Source organism: Podarcis pityusensis (genome assembly GCF_964106645.2).
Source record: "Podarcis pityusensis genome assembly, chromosome: 13".
In the NCBI taxonomy this organism is placed as follows: Eukaryota; Metazoa; Chordata; class Lepidosauria; order Squamata; family Lacertidae; genus Podarcis; species Podarcis pityusensis.
The window spans coordinates 37,785,210-37,806,632 of NC_138038.1; the positions used below are offsets into that span (position 1 = coordinate 37,785,210).

The 21,423-nt window shown below is 48.9% G+C and overlaps 1 protein-coding gene across 1 annotated transcript; it reads left to right on the forward strand.

Annotated features, from left to right (window-relative positions):
- The first annotated feature begins 4,568 nt into the window (after window positions 1–4,568).
- CA11 (carbonic anhydrase 11) lies at window positions 4,569–18,464 on the forward strand. The gene is made up of 9 exons (XM_080977986.1): window positions 4,569–5,753; window positions 6,775–6,849; window positions 13,213–13,355; window positions 14,442–14,627; window positions 15,504–15,599; window positions 15,742–15,814; window positions 16,244–16,398; window positions 16,576–16,741; window positions 17,408–18,464. The coding sequence occupies exons 1-9, from the start codon at window positions 5,693–5,695 to the stop codon at window positions 17,440–17,442; spliced, it is 990 nt and encodes a 329-aa protein (XP_080834112.1). The 5' UTR covers window positions 4,569–5,692; the 3' UTR covers window positions 17,443–18,464.
- The last annotated feature ends 2,959 nt before the right edge of the window (window positions 18,465–21,423 follow it).

Consider the following 21,423-nt stretch of genomic DNA (forward strand, 5'->3'; position numbering starts at 1 on the left):
AAAGGCTGCCCTAAAAGAATCATTAGAAGCCTGCAGCAAAAACAAACATAAACTGTTCTGGTCTAAAGCAGTACAGTGGTACCTCGGGTTACAGATGCTTCAGATTACAGACTTCGCTAACCCAGAAATAGTACCTCGGGTTAAGAACTTTGCTTCAGGATGAGAACAGAAATCGTGCGACGGCAGTGCGGTGGCAGCAGGAGGCCCTATTAGCTAAAGTGGTGCTTCAGGTTAAGAACAGTTTCAGGTTAAGAACGGACCTCCAGAATGAATTAAGTTCTTAACCCGAGGTACCACTGTATGTGAAATTCAGACCCCAACACTTTTGAGACTTGCCACTTTTCAGAGTTGAGGGATAGCTCAGTCAGAGCAGCAGACTCTTAATCTCAGTGTCGTGGGTTTGAGCCCCGTGTTGGGTGAAAGATTCCTGTATTGCAGGAGGTTGGTCTAGATACGGCCCTCACGGTCCCTTCCAGCTCTGCAAATCTGTGAATCAGAGGTGAAGTTCTTCCTGGCATGGAACTATGTGGTTGGAAAAGCTTTGCCCTTCTTAACTGGTGTCCTTCCTTTCCTCCAACCACTGATGGTCACTGCCTGGCCTACTACTCCCTCCCCTTTCTTCAGCCCACCTGCGGTTTTTCTGGCCTTCTGCACAGCCCTGGGCTTTCCTTTATCTCCTCAGAGATTGGCTGTGCATGTCCTGTAGCTGAACCGCAGCCTTCCCTTCAGGCATGGCTAAACTTGGCCCTCCAGCTGTTTTGGGACTACAATTCCCACTGTCCTTGACCACTGATCCTGTTAGCTAGGGATGAGGGGAGTCGTAGTCCCAAAACAGCTGTAGGGCCAAGTTTGGCCATGCCTGCCTGAGCTGCTGCTGAGTCACAGGACTTCAGCCAGTTGGCGTCAGACTCTTCATTGCCTGGGGCAGTTAAAGGACAGCTTATGAACCTCCTTGATCGTTGCAAATAGTTGCTAGGATCCTGGCAGAGTTCAGATCCTCCCTTCTTCCAGGCCCAGAACTGGAGACTTGAATGATCCCTGATCAGGAAACTCCATTGGGTCTAATTTAAGCTTCCACGTACAGAGAGGGGGGCAAACATGGGCAAATCAAATGCCCTGTCCCTGGAAAGTTAAAGGTAAAGGGACCCCTGACCATTAGGTCCAGTCATGACCGACTCTGGGGTTGCGGTGCTCATCTCGTTTTAATGGCCAAGGGAGCCGGTGTACAGCTTCTGGGTCATGTGGCCAGCATGACTAAGCTGCTTCTGGCGAACCAGAGTAGTGCACGGAAACGCCGTTTACCTTCCCACTGGAGTGGTACCTATTTATCTACTTGCACTTTGACGTGCTTTTGAACTGCTAGGTTAGCAGGAGCTGGGACCGAGCAACGGGAGCTCACCCCATCATGGGGATTCGAACCGCCGACCTTCTGATCAGCAAGTCCTAGGCTCTGTGGTTTAACCCACAGCGCCACCCATGTCCCTTGTCCCTGGAAAGTTGCTTGTACCTAATTTGTCCACTGCAAGCTCGGTTGGCTGGAGTGTGGTGCTGATAAAGCCAAGGCTGCAGGTTTGATCCCCATAAGGGACAACTGCATATTCCTGCATTGCAGGGGGTTGGACTAGATGATCCTCAGGGAACCTTCCAACTCTATGATTCTATGATTCTAAGCTGCCATCTTCCTATCAAACAGGAATCTATTTTGTCTCTTGCCCAATCTTTTTTTTTAAAAAATGATTCACCAATGGTTCTTCCTTCTCTTATTGAATATTTTTATTGGGTTTGGGTTTTTTTAAAATGTCAATACAAACATTTACAAATTAAAAGTACCCTGGGCACATAGTAAACAAGACGTGATTGGGTTTTTTTGCAACATGGTATGGTTTTATTTCATTTACAAATGAAATGGTTGGGCAGTTCCACAGTCTGGATTCTATGAAAATATACTCAGCCAGGCATGGGTGTAGCCAGAATTTTTGTTGGGGGGGGGGGGACTTCAAATTTATATTATTTTTTATTGATTTAAGGGAGGCAACTGCCCCCCTGCCCCCCTGCCCCCCTTGCCTACGGCCATGCAGTCAGGTGTATGAGTTTTTTAATATATATACCGTATATAATTTTTTTAGAAAGCATACAGCTGGCTGAATATATCTTCACATTTATTATGACAAACTGAGAAGAGAGGGCACAGGAAGCAATACTTTTATCTTTATTTTTATTTCACTGTCAAGCCTGCACATGCATATATATATTTAAGTTTGACAGTTTAATTGGTTACACAAGGAAGTCTTGTAATAATATTCTTTTCCTCTCTGCAATGATGCTGCATGTTATTTATGTTTCTTCTTTCCCCCTCTTTATATCTTATCCATCTTCTTTATAATTTGAGATCTTAATAAAAATAATTTGGAAAGAATACAAACACATACAGTAAACAGTGGCGTGTTAACAAGAGTCCTTGAGGTACATAAGGCGGACATATCAGCCTCCTACAATAAGGAGATTTACATCAAAATGTGTTGTGTCATTTGTGTCCTCACAGTATTTAAGAGCACATTTTACTAGGGAAAATTAAAAGGGTGGAACCTGCATATATCAGCTTCATAAAACAATCTCCATAAAACAATCTGAGTCAACGGCAGACGTATCAGAATGCCATCCCTCCTTACGACAGAAAAGGCCACCATATACCGGCAATTTCGATTTTGCCTTTTTTTAGCAGTTCGCCTTGGTACTTACGCTATACTATTATGTCGAACTTTCCGACAGAACCACGTCCCGTATTTTGTCTAACCAACCATTCGTGGAGAATCCTGCTGTTTTCCAATGGCTAGCCTGATTCCATTGATGGTTCAATCCTAGACATCTCCAGACCAGGCTGATGGTGTTATGGGAATATAATACTGTACAGTGGTACCTCGGGTTACATATGCTTCAGGTTACATACGCTTCAGGTTACAGACTCCGCTAACCCAGAAATAGTGCTTCAGGTTAAGAACTTTGCTTCAGGATAAGTACAGAAATCGGGCTCCGGCGGCGTGGCGGCAGCAGGAGGCCCCATTAGCTAAAGTAGTGCTTCAGGTTAAGACCAGTTTCAGGTTAAGAACGGACATCCGGAATGAATTAAGTACTTAACCTGAGGTACCACTGTATCTTGATTAGCAGCCAATTTCCTGTCAGACCATTTTGAGAAGAGCATGGGAAACAGGGAGCTGGCTGTTCACCCTCTGTCAGCAAATGTGGGTCTGCCAGCAACTTCTGTTGCTGCGGTTGCCCCGTTTCTTACAGATGCCCCTTTCTACAATATCCTTTTGGATTGTTCTAGGTCCATCTCTGGGTCCCCCATGGAGCCCATCATCTCTGGGCCAGCTGGGGCTGGTGGGAGTTGCTCTCCAAAATACCTGGAGGGCACCAGGTTAGGGAAGGTGTCCCAGGTTGTCAACTAGTGGATGGGGAAACTAGCAAGGCCAGATTTGACCCAGGGTTTGCCAGCTGCTGACTGATAGTCTGAAGGCAAACAAGTGCACTGGAAGCTGGTCTATTAGGGCAACTGGGAGGCTGCCCCACCAAACTTGGTCTGGCCTCAGGCAGCCGCCTCCTGCCTGCCTTCTTTCCTCTACCCACACATGGTGGCTTTGCCTGTCCCCTTCCTCCTCCTTAGTCTCAGGGTAGCCCTTCTAGAACTCAGAAGGATGGGGACAAAACTGGAATCAGCTTACTCTGTTGGTGATTGGTTCTGTCTTAAGGACACAAAAAGACCCTGGTTGGATCAGGCCAATGACCCATCTAGACCAGCGTCCTGTTCTCACAAGTGGCCAATCAGAGGGCACAATGGGAAACCCTCATGGAAGACCTGAGCAAAAGAACATGCTCCCTGTCTGCGGTTTCTAGCAAATGGTATTCAGAAGCATTTAGCCATCATGGCTAGTAGCCATCGATAGCCCTCACCTCCATGAATTGGCCCACTCCTAAAGCAATCCAAGTTGGTGGCCATCCTTGCCTCCTGCAGCAGTGAGTTCCACAGTTTAACTATGCACTGCTTGAAGAAGGACAGCTCAGTAGAGCATGAGACTCTTAATCTCAGGGTGGTCATGGGTTCAAGCCCCATTCTGGGCAGAAAGGTTCCTGCATTTCAGGGGACTGGTCCCTTCCAGCTCTACAGTTCTATGATTTTTAGAAGTCCTTTCTTTTTCTCTGTCCTGGGTTTTTGCTTTCTGTTGGCCTCCTTTGCCTTCTGCCCCACCAGTTCAAGGGGCACCAGCATCCACGGCGCATGAAGCCTCGCTCTGCGTGCGCAACCTGTGGTCCTCGCTCCTGTGCTTGGCAGCAGTGTGCTTGCCCGATGCTAACACGTGGAACTGAACGTGTGAACCCGACCAGGCTCCACATGACATAATCTCGAGGGGAAAGCAGATGCTGCCTGAGCCGCATCCAGGCGTGTGAGCGCCAGACCTTTCCGAGGATCCCCTGGTTTCCTCCGGATCCACCTTAAAACATCTCTCCCTCCTCCCGCTCCTCTCCCTCTCCCTCAATTGCATCTCTTTGGGTCCCTTGGGAGAGGGGAAGGGAAAGTGAGAGAGAAGATCTGTGCATTTGAGAAGGGGGGGAGGAGGGGAGGGAAGCCGAGGCTGTAAGAGGCAGGGAAGAAGGGAAGGGGGAAAGCAGGGAAAGGAGAGAGAGAGAGAGAGGTGTAGGGAGGGGGGAGGATAGAGGGGAGCAGGGAGAGTTCAGGACCAGGGAAGCCCCCCCCAAAAAAGAGGGAGGGGGTCACATACAAGAAAAGGGGGAAGAAAACAGGATAGGTGGAAGGTGGTCGGCGGACCAGAGGGGGAAACCCAGAAGGAGTGGTGGGCAAGAGAGGCGGGAGGGAGGAAGAAAGCCCGGGGTAGGTGGGGGGGGGGAGGCAGGTGAATAAGAGAAGGTGGGAAAACAAGGAGAAGCGGGGGGGCACACCCCACAGCAAGCAAGGGGAGTGGGGGCCAGGGAAGAAAAAGAGAGAGTCAGGGAAAGGGGGGGTGAGGAGAGAGGGAGAAGTTAAGTTAGGGACTTCCAAGCTCTTCTCCTCCCGCCATTCCCCCTCCCCCAGCCACCTACCCCCTCCCTTCGCCTTATTCCCCAGTGATTCTCTATTCCCAGCCGCCGCCGTCACAACCCCACGTCGCGGGGAGTCCCACAGCTCCGCACAACCCCCTTTTGGAAGGGAGTCGGGGAGCGGGTTTCTCGTGCCGCACGTCCAGCCCCACGGAGTGATCCGACCCCGAGTGGCCAAGCCCTCCCTCCCTCCCGCTTCCCCGTCCACGCCGTCTCCATCTTCCCCATCTCATCAACATTGCGAGAGGAGGGGCGGGGGGGCATCCCCTGGAGAAGGGGCGGGAGGAAGATGGAGGGACGGGGGAGGAAAGAGAGCTAGGGAAGGGGGGGAGGCGAGGAGATTAGAAAGAGAGAGGGGCATGGGGAGGGCAGAGGGCTTTCGGGGGTGAGAGGTGTTGTCTGACGCGCGGCCCCCACCCCACCCCCAGGACTCACCGGACCGCACGTGGATCGCGGGGGGTGGCGGGGGCCACCTCCAGAGGCTGCGCACCAGGAGGGGGGCACCTCCACGCGGGATGCCGAGGAGGGGGCGCCTCCTCCAGGTCTGAGATACCCCCACCCCCGCCCCACAGCAACCTCCTCCTGCTACTCCCAAACCACGATGGGCACCAGCCTGGGGGGGCTTTGCCTGTTGGGAGTCCTGACGGCAACTTGTATGGCTGGTAAGAGAGAGAGAGAGATGAATGGGGAAAGTGGGGCGCGGGGTGAGTGAGAGAGAAAAGATTAGCTTGGGATCTGGGGGTGGAGTGGGGGGTTAAGTTGGTGGATGCAAAGAGAACGGGAATTCCCTAAAAGAAAAAGATAAGGGCTAGCGGCCAGTCTGACTATCTATCTTGTCTTGACTTATCTTATCATTCGTCTGTCTGTCTATCATCTATCTATCTATCTATCTATCTATCTATCTATCTATCATCTATCTCTCCCCCTCTTTCCATTTCCTCCCCCCCTCCCAATATATGCTATTTATAAACACATCCAGATCACCCTCCTAATTTATGTTCACTAGCTTATCTATATCAGATCCACCCTCCTATCAGGTCTCCTTTGTAGCCTTTCCTTTCTTGATCTATCCATTCTCACCTCTTTCCTCAGTCTCTCCCCCTCCATATCTCCATTTGTATTTTCTCTCCCTGTGCTTTCTTAATTTTTTACCACGGGGCTCAACCCCCCCCCACCCGTAATATTCCTTTCCATCAAAAACATTCCACAAAGTAATTTTAAAAAGAAGTAGAGGACCAAAGGTGTCTCTGAGCATGTGCAGAGCACTCTCCTTGCGGAGGCTGCCCAAGGCAGGGAGTGCAGCTACTTTTCCTTGAGCTCCAGTATCTCCCTCTCCCTGAAGAACCTCAGCAGCACTCCCTTGTTCATTCATGTGTTTTCTGTGCAATCCATTGACATGCCTGCCATCCATTGATGGGGGGGGGGGGGGAGAGAGAAGCAGAGGTGTAGGTAGCATATAGCTCAGTGGTAGTATCTGCTTTGCATGCAGAAGGTCTGAGGTTCAATCCCCGCCATCTCCACTTAGGGCTGCAAGGGACCCCTGCCTGAAATCTCATAGAACAATATAAATGGATCAATGGTGTGATTCAGTATAAGTCAGTGTTGCGATTAAGCTTCCATGCTTTTGTCTCCCCCTTCAATTGCCCCACTAATTAACCCTTCCCCCCCCTTTTATCCCTGCAGTGCAGTTTGTTCCTGCAAAGACCTACGAGGACTGGTGGGCATACAAGGAGACACTTCACGGTAGCTTCGTTCCAGGTACAAAATGACCACTGGGGTGGGGGGGTGGGGGGTATGCTCCTTCCTTTCTCACTTGCCTTCTTAACATGCCCAACTCAGACAACTCTTCTAGGTCAGGTGGCCTGTGGCCACAAGTAGCGTACATGTGCTAGAAATCCCTCTAGCGTTGACTGTTCTTGTGTGCAGATCCTATGATGAGCTGCAGCACAACCATTCAGTTGGCTGGTGCCCTGTGGAACTCTCAGCCACATGATGTTACGGAAATCACTAGACCAGCTGGGTCCCGGTCAGCCTTCTCACTCAGGATTGAGGGATCTTGCAGGGGCCGTGGCTCAGTGGAAGAGCGCACGCTTTTCAGGCAGACAAGCCCAGGTTCAATTCCCCAGCCCAACCAGTTTAATAGAATCGGGAAGCAAGTGGAGATTGTCTGGGCAGTCATAGCAAACAATACTGGGTTAGATGGGCAAAGGCACTTCCACGCCACTTAAGCACTCACAGAGAATCCTGGGAACTGTAGTTTGTGAAAGTGGCTCGCAATTATAGCTCTGTGAGGTCAGCACCCTTCCACAAACTACAGTTCCTGGGATTTATTTATTTTTGGTGTGGGGGGTAGGGGAGGGGAAGCCATTACTCTTAAAATAGTGTAAGAGGGTTTCAGAAATATGGGTGTGAGCTTAGCCTGATCTAGCAAGCATCACCAAAAGGATATTGTGCAGCTAGAAAAGGGCAACCAAAATTATCAAAGGCTGGGCAACTTCCCTATGATGAAAGATTAAAATGCTTGTGGGTCTTTTTGGCTTAGGTAGAAGGTGACTAAGAGGGGGACATGGTCAAAGTATGTAAAAATTATGTATGGTGTCAAGGCAGTGGACAAAACACAGTTTTTCTCCCTCATAATACCAGAACCTGTGCTCATCCAATGAAACTGAGTGATAGAAACATCAAGACAGACAAGAGGAAGGTCTTAGAATCATGGAATTGTAGAGTTGGAAGGGACCCTGAGGGTCATCCAGCCCAACCCCCTACAATGTAGGAATGTGCAACTGTCCCATACGGGGATCAAACCAGCGACCTTGGCGCTATCAACACCACCCTCTAACCAACTGAGCTAGCCAGGCTGCTTTATGCAGTGAACCATTAAACGATGCCAGAAGATAGGGAAGGCCTGTAGCGCAGTGGTAGGACATCGGTTTTGCATGCACAAGGTCCCAGGTTTGATCCCCAGCTTCTCCAAGTAAGAACATAAGAAGAGCCTGGTGGATTGGGCCACCCATCGAGTGCAGCATCCTGTTCTCTCTGTGGCCATCCAGATACCTGTGGGAAACCAGCAAGCAGGATCCGAACACAAGAGCCTCCTGTGGTTGCAGGAGACGGAGCAATAGCCATCATGGCTCATAGCCTTAATGTCCATGATTTTTCGTCCAATCCATCAAATATAGGATAATGGCTGGGAATTTGCCCTGTATGAAACCTTGGAGAGCTACTGCCCATCGATGTCTGTTACTCATGGTGGCTTATATAGGACCTCAAGTATCCCAGAGGCAATATAGCTCTGGTCTCGAGGGAGGGCAGAGGGAGAGGGCCAGTGTCCTCCTACCCCACCTGTGGACTCCCCATGGGCAACTGGTTGTAGGGAAGAGGATGCTGGTCTAGCCAGGCCATTGGTCTGATGCAGTAGCACTTCTGGTTTTCCTAGAAAGTCAGTTCTTCATTGGGGTAGATGGTGAATGGAAAAGGGCAAATGGAGAGGTGGCTAGAGGAGTGATTGGCGCCACGTGGCCATATTTTTGGGAAAGAAAGAGTAGAGGAATATGTGAAGTGAAGGGGTGAACGGTGGGCTGTCTTGAGAACAAGGTGGGAGAAAAATAAGGGGACAGGGTGGACGAGTCATCCTGGAGGCAGGATAGCGGGCGATAAAAATGTTTGTCTGCTCCTATCGTGTAAGTTATTCCCTTTGGCCACTTGGAGGGAAAGGCTTGTATCCAATGATGCTCCAACAGAACCACTAGTTCTCCTTCCATTTGCTTTCCTACCTCAAATCTGCTCTGGAGATTCTCCCAACCCTGATTTGGGGGGTGTTCATGGGCCAGAGGAGACGGGGGGAGAGAGAGAAGTTGCTCTGTGTCATGCCTGGAAGTCCATTGTGCCTTCAGAGCTGCAGGGTTAGCTATAGCCCAAAGTTTGGAAACATCCTTGTAAGGGAAGACATCTCATCTTTTTAAAGAATTAAAAAAATCTGTCTTCCTGCTTTCCACATGTTGATTGGTACAAGTAGAGTCCGGATATCTTTGTCACCATTTAAAATAAAAATAAAAATGCACACATCCTTCATTTAAAGGTAAGGCATGGGTCTAGTCCTCATCGTACTGGGGGCAATAAGGTTGACCATGCTCAGGCAGCATCTCATAAAAGCTGAGAAAGCATAAAAGGTGTACAGTTTAGTTCCCTTCTCAGAAGGTGGAGCATCTGTGCCGTGACATCTTTTTGGGGGGACTTCAGAAGGTGGTTCATCTGAGCCCTTGGAGCTTTGCCCACCTAGAATCATAGAACTGTAGAGTTATAAGGGACCCTGAGGGTCATCTAGTCCAGCCCCCTGCAGACACAGGATTCACAACTCAAAAAACCCTGACAGATGGCCACCCAACCTCTGCTTAAAGACCTTCAATGAAGGAGAGTCCACCACCTTCCGCGGTAGCCCGTTCCCCCTTCAAACATTCCTGACGCTTAGTTGGAATCTCTTTCCTCGTCATTCGAATCCGTTACAAGGAAGGAGATTCCGACGAACCGTTAGGAAGAACCTGCTTCCCTGTCTCACTTCCCTCTCTCCTCTCTGCTTCTCCTCCCCCTCCCACCACAACCCCCCCCCTACAGTATTTCATCTTCCCATTTCTCCCTTTCCCCCTGACTGTGGCTCCTTTGAAACTTCTGAAACGCCGTGGACGTGTGTTTTCCTGTGCCTGTTGTGGGGGGCAGGTGGGGCGCCCCTGATTCCCAGCTTTGCCCTCGGAATGAGACGATCGGCTGGTGAAGCAGATGCCTTGTCAGCGGGCTTAATTTGCATGATTAATTCTGAGCTCAGGATCTGGGTTTCTTCGGCGCGGAATGTTGGCACCGATGCCAGACAGCCAATTAGGTCTTGGATGCCAGATGGGGAATGAACACACACACACACACACACACACAGAGAGAGAGACATATGCCTTGCTCGTGACCCCCTGCGTCGAAGGTTGGGGATGACTCGTGGTGTCCCAAGGGGACGGTGTCTCCTCCATCGCCTTGCTGCGAGAGGAGGAGTGCCAACGCTGGAGGTGGCGGCGGCTGCTGCTGCGCCGTGCCTGTGCGCAGTGCCGAGAGCCGGGGGGGGGGGCTGGGCTCAGCAACTGCATTAATATTTAATATCTCCCTCGCCCGCTCCAGTGATGCAGCGAGCAGCAGGCAAAGAGAAATGGGACCACAGCGTTGGGGGGCGGGCGGGTAGGCAGGCAGGCAGGCAAGCGGGGGATCAAGGGGGCACGCCGGTGGCATGATAGGATTGAGGGGGACATGCCACAATATTATCATCATCACCACCCTACTCCCCAGGAGTGTGAAAAGGGAAAGGGCAAAGAATGTGTCCGCCTTGCCCCCCCCCCCAATGCTGAGAGGAGAAAAACAATTAAGTATATACACATAGACATTAGAATGCACCAAAAAAAGCACCAGCATACAGGAACCACAGAAGGAATCAGGAATGAAGCAAGCTTGGGCACACACACACAGAGAGATGAAGGGACAGCCACAGAGAGAACGGAACCAGATGCATTGCTTTGCTGAAATTCATGTGCACAACAGTTTCCCATATTCAAATGCCCAGGGTACATAGTCACACGCAGTCTTCACCAAGCTGGTGCCCTCCAGATGTTGGCACGCTACGATTCCCATCAGGTGCACCAGCTGATGGGAACTGTAGTCCAACACCACCAGCAGGGCATAAAGTTGGCAGTGGCTGCACAAGACAGATATATCTACACACTTGTAGATGTATCTTGATGAGCTGGAATATGTGCAGAGGAGGGGGACCAAGATGATGAAGGGTCTGGAAAGCAAGCCTTATGAGGAATGGTTGAAGGAGCTGGGTATGTTTAGTCTAGGAAAGAGGAGACAGAGAGGAGGTACGGTAGCGAACTTCAGATATCTAAAGGGCTGTCACATGGAAGATGGAGTGTGCTTGTTTTCTCCTGCTCCAGAGGATAGGACCCGAACCAATGGCTTCAATATACAAGAAAGCAGATTCCAACTAAATATCAGGAAGAACTTTCTGACAGTAAGAGCTGTTTGACAGTGGCACGGTCTCCCTCGAGAGGTTGTGGACTCTCCTTCCTTGGAGATTTTTAAGCAGAGGTTGGATGGCCATCTGTCATGGATGCTTTAGTTGAGATTTCTGCATTGGGGTCCTTTCCAGCCATACAATTCTATGATTCTATGGTGTATGTGTGTATGGCTTTGCCTTGGGGACATATAAATTAAGCAGTAATGTAACATAACAACTGGGTAACAACAGACACACCACCTGATTCCTTTTAGCCTGAAATATATTGCACAGCCACATCCGTTCCTGGTTAAAAATATACATGCAGACAGAGTAACTCTCACCTGCCCCTCTCTGTTCTCTTGCTTGTACTCTTAGCTCTTGTGAAAATACATTACATGCTTAGTTAACACATCTGTGTGCATACACACACACACACACACACACACACACATCTACCACGAACTTATTCATGTAGAAGTTTCACGTGCCACTTTTTGAGCAAAGACCTTCAAGTTGGCTTACTGTCGATGGTAATGTTCAGGGCTGGCTGTTTGTTGCCTGCTGGGAGTGACAGGGCAGAAGGTAGAGAGACCAACAACAGGGGGAGCCAGAGCAATCACAGAAAAGGGCAACACTAATTCCTTCTCCTAAGGAGGAGGAAGGTGACAGGCAGGGCTACTTCCTGGACTGGCTGTAAATAAGAAGACAGGTAGACCGGGGTGGGGGGGGTAGTGGCTGGTGGCAGATGAAGGTTCCTCTGGGTGGAGCCTCATTCGCCAGCTTCCACTGATCCATAGCAGGGCCTTTTCAGTGGTGATTCCCCTGTTGTGTAATGCCCTCCATCATTATTAACTTGAAGGAAGAATATGAAACATGCTTGTTTCTTCAGGCATTTGGTGGCTGTTCCTGGCAATTCTTGTGATCGTTGGGTGGAGGTCTGTTCTTACCAGAATTGCTTTTAGAATACTTTGTAACTGAAAGTGTTTTTAATTGTACAGTGGTACCTCAGGTTACATGCGCTTCAGGTTACAGACGCTTCAGGTTACAGACTCCGCTAACCCAGAAATAGTGCTTCAGGTTAAGAACTTTGCTTCAGGATGAGAACAGAAATCATGCTCCGGAGGCGCAGCGGCAGCAGGAGGCCCCATTAGCTAAAGTGGTGCTTCAGGTTAAGAACAGTTTCAGGTTAAGAACGGACCTCTGGAACGAATTAAGTACTTAACCCGAGGTACCACTGTAGTTGTTTTTGGAATGTTGAGGCTGTTTTAGAATGCTTTTTGCTTTGCTTTTGTTTCTAAATTGTGAATCTTCTGTTTGCCACTCCTTTGGGAGAAAGGGTGAGGTATAGATTCAATAAATAACTGGTAACATGCATATATGCCTTCACACGAAATCCATGCAACCCAGTAGCCCTTAGCAGCTAGCAGCAAAGTGAGGGCTTTCAAGCCTTTTGTGTGAAAATGGTCCTCAGCATCTATTGTTCCATCCAGATTGGTGGGGTGGGTTTTCGCATGTGGATGTTCCTCACAGCGTGCCCTTGACACAATAAATTGTGCATTACTGTTAGAGTTATACTGGGCTGCTCACACACCTGCGACGCTCCCCCAGTGTTACTGCGTAATTGCTGTCTGGTGGGGGAGCCCTGCATAGCAGTGGAACAATAACATAATGGCACAAAACAAAATAAAACAAAGGTACCCCCTGGAACACTGGTGGAAACAAAGCAGTATGTGTCCCTCCCCCCTCCCCCCCACCAGCAACTTTTGCAGGCACCAACAGTATTGAAACTAACCACCCTGAAGCCATCAAGAGTGCAATCATGATGTATGCACAATAAAAAGGACATCTGGAGGCACCCTGTATCTATGCATTTTTAAAATTAACACTGGAAGCTGTGGAACACAAACCCCATTGCGTGCTCTGCCTCCCCTCCCCCCCCATCCTCCCTACATGGTCTCGCTGAAACACTCCCCAGGTACCATCTCTTTCCAACCTTCCATCTGCACCCCATGGGCAAGCAGATGAAAGCGAATCATTTCCTCGGCTCTTGCGCAAGGATTCCACAGGGCTCCTTGTTTTTCCTCTTGCAGGTCCTCCATTCTGGGGTCTTGTGAATTCGGCTTGGAGCCTCTGCGCCATTGGCAAGCGCCAGTCGCCCGTGGATGTCAACACAAGCCAAATGGTGTTTGATCCTTTCCTCCCTCCACTTCGACTAAGCACGGGCGGGAAAAAGGTGTGTGCTTGTGCATGGAAAGCCATGGACAAAGGTGTTTGTAAGGTTCATTGAATTTACTTCCCGGTAACAGCAGAGCCTAGGGCTTGCTGATCAGAAGGCTGGCGGTTCGAATCCCCGCGACGGGGAGAGCTCCCGTTGCTTGGTCCCTGCTCCTGCCCACCTAGCAGTTCGAAAGCACCCCTAAGTGCAACTAGATAAATAGGTACCACTCCAGCGGGAAGGTAAACGGCGTTTCCGTGCGCTGCTCTGATTTGCCAGAAGCGCCTTAGTCATGCTGGCCACATGACCCAGAAGCGAGATGAGTGCCGCAACCCCAGAGTCGTCGGCGACTGGACCTAACAGTCAGGGGTCCCTTTACCTTTAACTGTGCCTAAGCTTGCAGTAATAAACAGCATCAGAATGGATCCAGACTAAGGCTGCATGTTTATTATTAAAACACTGCTTCTTCTCCCTTCCAACTTGGATCAAAGCAAGTTTTAAGAAAACATACCAAAATGTAGCATTTCATAAGAAACAACAGGATAGTTATGGATTGTGGGTAAAGCCGTGCATACATTGCTCTCCAAACCAGTGGTGGGAACATATTGTATGCAGAGTAAACAGGAGTGTGTGCACAGCATGAAGTAGTCACACCAAATCTTTTCACATTGATTTCAATAGGAAAGTTGCTTTGCCATAATCCAGCCCTGTATATTGACATATTTTAACTCCACTTTTCTGTCCCATCACCAGGACCCTGAAGGCCGTGACCAAACGAAGCTTAAAACCAGAGTAATAAAATATTATAAACATGAATTTTAAAGAAGCACAGCAGATAAAATCTCCTTAGCATAACCAAAGGGAAAACAGTAGCTCAGTCATCAATCATGCTACAAGCTCACTGTAACAGTGTAGGCATTTTACCTGGAGAAACAAGGAAAAGTGCCAACTGGGGCAGAGTGTTCCATGGTTTAAGTGCCACCACCGAGAAGGAAATGTCCCTCATTATGGCTGGGGTGAACAAAGGGTGTAAATAATACTCGTGCCACTGGATTTTTCCCTGTCCCCCATCTCCTTTCCCTGTTACATCATCTCACCCCGCAGATCAGTGGCACCATGTACAACACGGGACGGCATGTCTCCTTCCGCCCAGACCCACTGCAGCTGGTTAACGTTTCTGGAGGGCCTCTGCTGTACAGTCACCGCCTCCAGGAGCTGCGCCTGCACTTTGGCAGCGAAGATGGGTTTGGCTCCGAGCATCGGATAGACGGAGAGACCTTCTCCGCCGAGGTGATCTCAGGCCCTGCTCAGACTGGTGCATTTTGTGGATACTCTTAGCTCAGACGCCGATCTATACATGCAGAAAAATTGAGTGCCATTAAAACTTTTCCTCAAATCAACCTCACATTCGTTTAAAGGGTTTCTACACCAGCTGTGTTAGACTGCAGCCCTAAAAAACCAATACCAATAAAACGCACAGCACACGAAGGCTTTAAGTAAATAGTAATGTTCTTACTATACGGGTGGCGCTGTGGGTTAAACCACAGAGCCTAGTACTTGCCGAACAGATGGTCGGCGGTTCGAATCCCTGCGAAGGGGTGAGCTCCTGTTGCTCAGTCCCTGCTCCTGCCAACCTAGCAGTTTGAAAGCACGTCAAAGTGCAAGTAGATAAATAGGTACCGCTCCAGCGGGAAGGTAAACGGCATTTCTGTGCACTCCTCTGGTTCGCCAGAAGCGGCTTAGTCATGCTGGCCACATGACCCAGAAGCTGTACGCCGGCTCCCTCAGCCAATAAAGCGAGATGAGCGCCACAACCCCAGAGTCGGTCATGACTGGACCTAATGGTCAGGGGTCCCTTTACCTTTACCTTTAATGTTCTTAAAAGCCCAGAGTTGTTGCATTAAGATTGAGGACACCCAGGTTCAAATCCCCACTGCGCCACTGGGTGATTATCTCTCAGCTTAGCCCACCTCACAGGGCTGTTGGGAGGATAAAAGAGGGAGGAGGGCAAAAAAAGGGGGGAGGAGATCCATGTATACTGCTTTAGGATCCTGAGAGGAAAGGCAGGATGTAAATGTAATACGTATATCAGTCATTCCACATCTGCAAAATGCAAGCTTTATTTACGTCTGCATATGCCTTTTTCTCTTTCGTTCCCACCTCTAGGTTCAGCTGATCCACTACAACCAAGAGCTCTACCCCAATATCTCAGAGGCGTCGCGCAATCCCAATGGTTTGGCTGTCATTTCGATCTTTGCTGATGTGAGTCTCTCCCTCTCCCTTCCAACCCCACAAAAAATAAAATAAAAATCTAGGGCGTGCCAGATGGGTCCCTGGCCAGCTCAAGGTTGGGCAGGAGATCAGAGGACAAAATGCAAGGCCTTTGTTTCATTTCTCTTTGCAGATTGGACCAAGCCCCAACCCATTCCTAACCAGGCTGTTAAACAGAGAGACCATCACCCGCATCTCGTATAAGAGTAAGTGGGAAGAGGACTACATTAGAGGTCCCTTGGCAAAGATGGTCAGGACTGGGAAAGCTAACCAGGGAGGGGGTGGTTGCGGGAGAGGACATGACAGGAGTTTTAAAAATGGAGAATGGCATTGTTTCATAACAATGGAATGGCCACTAGCCTAGATGGTTTTAACCAACGTTCAGGAACAGCAGCTCTGTGAGTCGGCTATGTGGAATCTCACCTGTGCAGATGTCTTCAATCCTGTGTGCTGCACACAAACAACAGGGGAGGGGTGTTACCTTAAGTTTCCCAGAAGGACCCGCCAGACCCACTTTGGGGGACAAAGTTCTGGACTAGATGAACCTTTGATCCAATCCCATAGGGCCCTTCTTCTGATACTCGCCTGTGTGTGCATCTCTCTCTCTCTCTCTCTCTCTCTCTCTCTCTCGACAGATGATGCTTATCTTCTACATGACCTGAGTCTGGAAGATCTCTACCCAGAGACTTTTGGCTTCATTACTTACCAAGGATCCATGTCAACCCCTCCGTGCTACGAAACAGCCACTTGGATCCTTATTGACCGACCCATCAACATGACCTCTGTACAAGTAGGTTCCTCCCTGGGGCAGTGGAGTCTCTGGATTTCCCAGCATCAAGAAAAGCTCCTTAACTCACCCTCCCCACTAGATTCACCTGCCCCACACCCAGCCCTTCTCGAAAACCTAGGAGTCCTGATCCTCAACTGCCTTCTTGACCTCCTTTCCCCACTTCTCTCTCTTCTGCAGATACACTCCCTTCGTCTTCTCAGCCAGAACCTCCCTTCCCAAATTTTCCGGAGCATGAGTGACAATTCGAGACCCCTCCAGCCCCTCCTCCATCGAAGCCTTCGGGGCAACCGGGACCCACGGCGCCCCACTCGACGTTGCAAGGGGGGCAACTACAGGCTCCATGGTATGCAGGCCAGGAATTTGAGCTCTGTTCTTTCATGCTCAGACCTGCTAGGTTTTACTCTCCTTCCTTCCTTCCTTCCTTCCTTCCTTCCTTCCTTCCTTTATCTGTTTACTTACAGCATGTGCAGCCTGCCTTTGTATCAGACATTCAAGGTGACTTGCAATCAAAATTAAGCAATGCATGTTAATTTTTTAAAAAATAGACTAATGACAATCTTTAAAAATGACTGGAAAAGGAGATTAAGAACCTTGCTTTCCCTCCAGATGTTGTTGAACTCCAAATCCCATCAGCCCCAGCATGGCCAACAAGCAGAGATTATAGGAACTGTAGTCTGTCTGTTTGTTAATCAGTGCAATCCTATATGCATCTACTCAGAAGCAAGTCTTACGGACTTTAGCAGGGCTTACTACCAGGTTAGGCAGTATAGGATTCCTGTCTACTACTGCCTTGGATTTAGTTGCCTTGGATTCTTAAGTAAGATAAAGTGGGGGGGGATTAAAGGATAGGCCTGGTTCCTCAAAAGACCAAAAGCAGGACAGTGAGTTACTAGAAAACAGGGACCATCCCTGGCAAACAGGGTCAGTTGGAGCATTTGACACACAGGCAGGATCTGTTTAAAAACAAATCCCTTTCCATAACCTGCATTTCCCCCCTTCTCTCTTTCAGTGGATGGTACACGTCCTCCGAAAACTGTCATGTAGCTGAGATGCGCTGCAGCCAGTTGAATGTTTGAGGGTGGCTGTGGCTCCTTCAGAATTTGATGTCTAACTGAGGAAGTTGTAACCTCCCACTTCTGGGTGACCAGACTGCCTTCCACCATGCGAAAGGGGAATAACAGGATGCCTGTGAACAACAACGGAATGTATGCCTCAGGGGTGTTTGGGACACACATGCACACCCACACAAGGTTTCCAGAGGTTTCTAAAAAATGAGGCCACTGCTATTTATCAACAGAACGTGGCGTACTCAATTGAACAGCCATATCTTAAAAGGGATTGGGCCTTTCCCAGATGCCTGAGGACTAGAATCTTGTCCTCTGACATTGCCTCCCTGCTTATTCCCAAAAGCAATTGGCTTTTTGTTCAAACACACTCAAAATCTCCGTGAATCCAAAACATGAGGGAGAGAGAATGTAACCCAAATTTGGGGCAGCACAGCCAAACTGCATTGGGCAGACAGCTGTTCCCCAGATGCTGCCAGAACACCTCAGAATGTCTGGTTGGGCATATAAATGTTGGAGACTATCCCCCATAATGTATGAGCACACTCCCAAGATATCTGAGGGACATTCTGTGAGCTTCAGGAGCCACCAGCCACAAAAGCTCAAGCAGGATGGTTTCCTTCTATGTTAATGTTTCAAACCTCAGGAAGTCGGCAGGGGTGGGACAGGATAACAAAAACGATACACAGGGACAACCTCACAAATCCTGAGATTCTTTCAATATTTGGGGCAGAGACATACACATGAAACTCCACCCCACTTTCTGTGCCAATGTGAGGAAATCTGGGGTGGAAAATACAAATGAGAGCCCCCTCCCAAATCCTCAGTATATTTTGGGATGTTTAAGAGAACAGAAAACACACACCAACGCGACCATCGTTTCCGAATGGCCTTCAATAACCTTAGCTGGGGAGCAGGGAGAGGGGAAAATTTTGTTGCCAAAAGAATCCACCTTTTGAATACAGATTAATATTATTAATTAAAGAACAGTTTTCGAAACAAGCTTTGATTTCTTTGCAGTGATCTTTTTTTCAGCTAGATCAGGGACAAACGGCATGCCATCGTGACCCAACTCAGGCCATGTAAAGAAATATTGGGGGGAGGGGGAGAAAGAAAATTTGAGGTGGGAGGTGGGATGAGGAGCTGAATCTTTCAGACACACATGTATACCGGCACTTTCCTCTCCAAACCAAATCATCCCCAGCTGTTTTACTTCCCTGTGAGGATTGCTTTAAAGCAGCCTTGCAAATAAGCCCACCAAAGTTACTAGCCTGCAATTATTATTTTTACCAGCCTGCTGTGGGCTGGCAGAAAGGGATAGAGAGCCCTGCCACTCCTGTAGAGTTACCTGCAACATTTCAGTGCAGGGTGTGGATAACTGGGGTTTCCCGCAACTCACATTCCACTTGTTTACCAGGCTAGATGAAGAAGAGAGACCGTCATAGCTGCACAGTAGGGGTGGGGGTGGGGAGGAGAGTTCCTTCCCCAGGATGGACTATCACCTCCAGATTCCAAACTTCTATTTAATTATTTATTTTACAAAGAGACTAAATTTTTAGCATTTGTAGAACCTGAGATACAAGACAAAATGTACAGACACTATTCTCATTTTGTGTTTGTGTGTGGAAGTCAGAGCTGGACCATAAAGAAGGCTGATCACTGAAGAATTGATGCTTTTGAATTATGGTGCTGGAGGAGACTTTTGAGAGTCCCATGGACTGCAAGAAGATCAAACCTATCCATTCTGAAGGAAATCAGCCGTGAGTGCTCACTGGAAGGACAGATAGTAAAGCTGAGGCTCCAATACTTTGGCCACCTCATGAGAAGAGAAGACTCTCTAGAAAGGACCCTGATGTTGGGAAAGATGGAGAGCACAAGGAGAAGGGGACAACAGAGGATGAGATGGTTGGACAGTGTTCTCGAAGCTACCAGCATGAGTTTGACCAAGCTGCGGGAGGCAGTGGAAGACAGGAGTGCCTGGCGTGCTCTGGTCCATGGTGTCACGAAGAGTCGGACATGACTAAACAACAACAACAAGTGTGTGTGTGTGTGTGTGTGTGTGTGTGTGTGTGTAAAATCAGCTTGCTATCCCCTTTCAGTGTCTTACTTCCCACCCTCCAAAATTCCTGTGGACACCCATAGAAACATCCACAAAGCCCACCCTCCACTACCTGCTTACTTACCTGTATGCAATTCCTCTTCGTTTACGGGTGAAGCTTTGCCAACCTGGTGCTCCCCAAACGTTTTGGACTACAACTCCCATCAGCTCCAGCTTCCATAGCCTTGCTGGATAGAAGGCTGCTCTCATGGCAGTCATCAGTAACAAGGTTGTACATTGACTGTAGATGACAGCCCTTTTCCTTCCCCAAGTCAGAAGTGGTTGCATCTGTTGAGCTGAGCAGATGTTAACTTTTGCACGGGCTGAAGACACGTGTGGAGATTGTCCCCACTGTTCCTGGACCCCCTCCACCATTCAGATATCAGCTACACGGAGTGTTGTGTATAGAGCGTGAACACTCATAAACTGCCTGCACAGCTGAGGATCCTGTAACATGAGAGAGGCCCCGCTTTTACAGACAAAGCCTACACATGCACAGCTGGGATAGCTCAGTCAGTAGAGCATAAGACTCTGAATCTCAGGGTTGTGGGTTCGACCCCCACATTGGACAAAAGATTCCTGCATTTCAGGGGGTTGGACTAGATGACCCCCACGGTTCTTTCCAACTCTGTATTTCTACGCAAAAGCAAGTTTATATGGGAGGAATTTGAAGCAGGTTCTAAGGATGGATAGGATAAAAACGCAAAGGCAGGGCACCAGCTTTGCAAATAAGAAGTTAAATTTCCCAAATCTCGACTTAAAAGGGTATTGGGTTGCAGAAGTGGGAGTGGGAGAGGGAGAAATTTGATTCGATTTGCATTCACACTAAAATATTGATGAATTCATGACTCTTCCCCCCCCCCCCAACACTAAACTGATGTGGAAATATGGAGAACTGTGTTTAAGAATGGGGGGGGGGGCAGAAACGGAGAGTAACCAGAATTGACAGATTCATCCTTCAGCATGGGAAGGCCTCAACTTTGGAGGTCCATTGCCTATTGCAATAGAGAATATTGGGCTGTTGTTGTTGTTTAGTCGTTTAGTCGTGTCCGACTCTTCGTGACCGCATGGACTAGAGCACGCCGGGCACTCCTGTCTTCCACTGCCTCCAGCAGCTTGGTCAAACTCATGTTGGTAGCTTCAAGAACACTGTCCAACCATCTCGTCCTCTGTTGTCCCCTTCTCCTTGTGCCCTCCATCTTTCCCAACATCAGGGTCTTTTCCAGGGAGTCTTCTCTTCTCATGAGGTAGCCAAAGTATTGGAGCCTCAGCTTCAGGATCTGTCCTTCCAGTGAGCACTCAGGGCTGATTTCCTTAAGAATGGATAGGTTTGATCTTCTTGCAGTCCATGGGACTCTCTAGAGTCTCCTCCAGCACCATAATTCAAAAGCATCAATTCTTTGTCGATCAGCCTTCTTTATGGTCCAGCTCTCACTTCCATACATCACTACTGGGGAAACCATAGCTTTAACTATACGGACTTTTGTTGGCAAGGTGATGTCTCTGCTTTTTAAGATGCTGTCTAGGTTTGTCATCGCTTTTCTCCCAAGAAGCAGGTGTCTTTTAATTTCGTGACTGCTGGATATTGGGCTAGATGGGTCAAAAGCCTGACTCAGGAAAAAAGCAGCTTTGTCTGTGAGACTGACCAAATGGCCCACAAGAAACAGCGGTTCTCAATTGCTCATTAGCCTCTTCCATGTAAGAAAACAACTTCTTAGGTTTCCAGGGCTCAATTGTGAACAATTTACATGCAAGGTAAAGAGGAGGCCGGATAACAGGACAAGATGGAAAATGGTGCCATGATTGTTTCATATGCGCCCCCCCCCCAACCCTTGCAGAGTTCGCCATTCTCTCCCAGCAGCA

Coding starts and splice junctions, on each gene's coding strand:
- CA11 (XM_080977986.1), top strand. CDS start 5,693: ATGGGCACCAGCCTGGGGGGGCTTTGCCTGTTGGGAGTCCTGACGGCA. Junction 5,754..6,774: donor GACGGCAACTTGTATGGCTG/GTAAGAGAGAGA, acceptor TTATCCCTGCAG/TGCAGTTTGTTCCTGCAAAG. Junction 15,815..16,243: donor CACCCGCATCTCGTATAAGA/GTAAGTGGGAAG, acceptor CTCTCTCGACAG/ATGATGCTTATCTTCTACAT.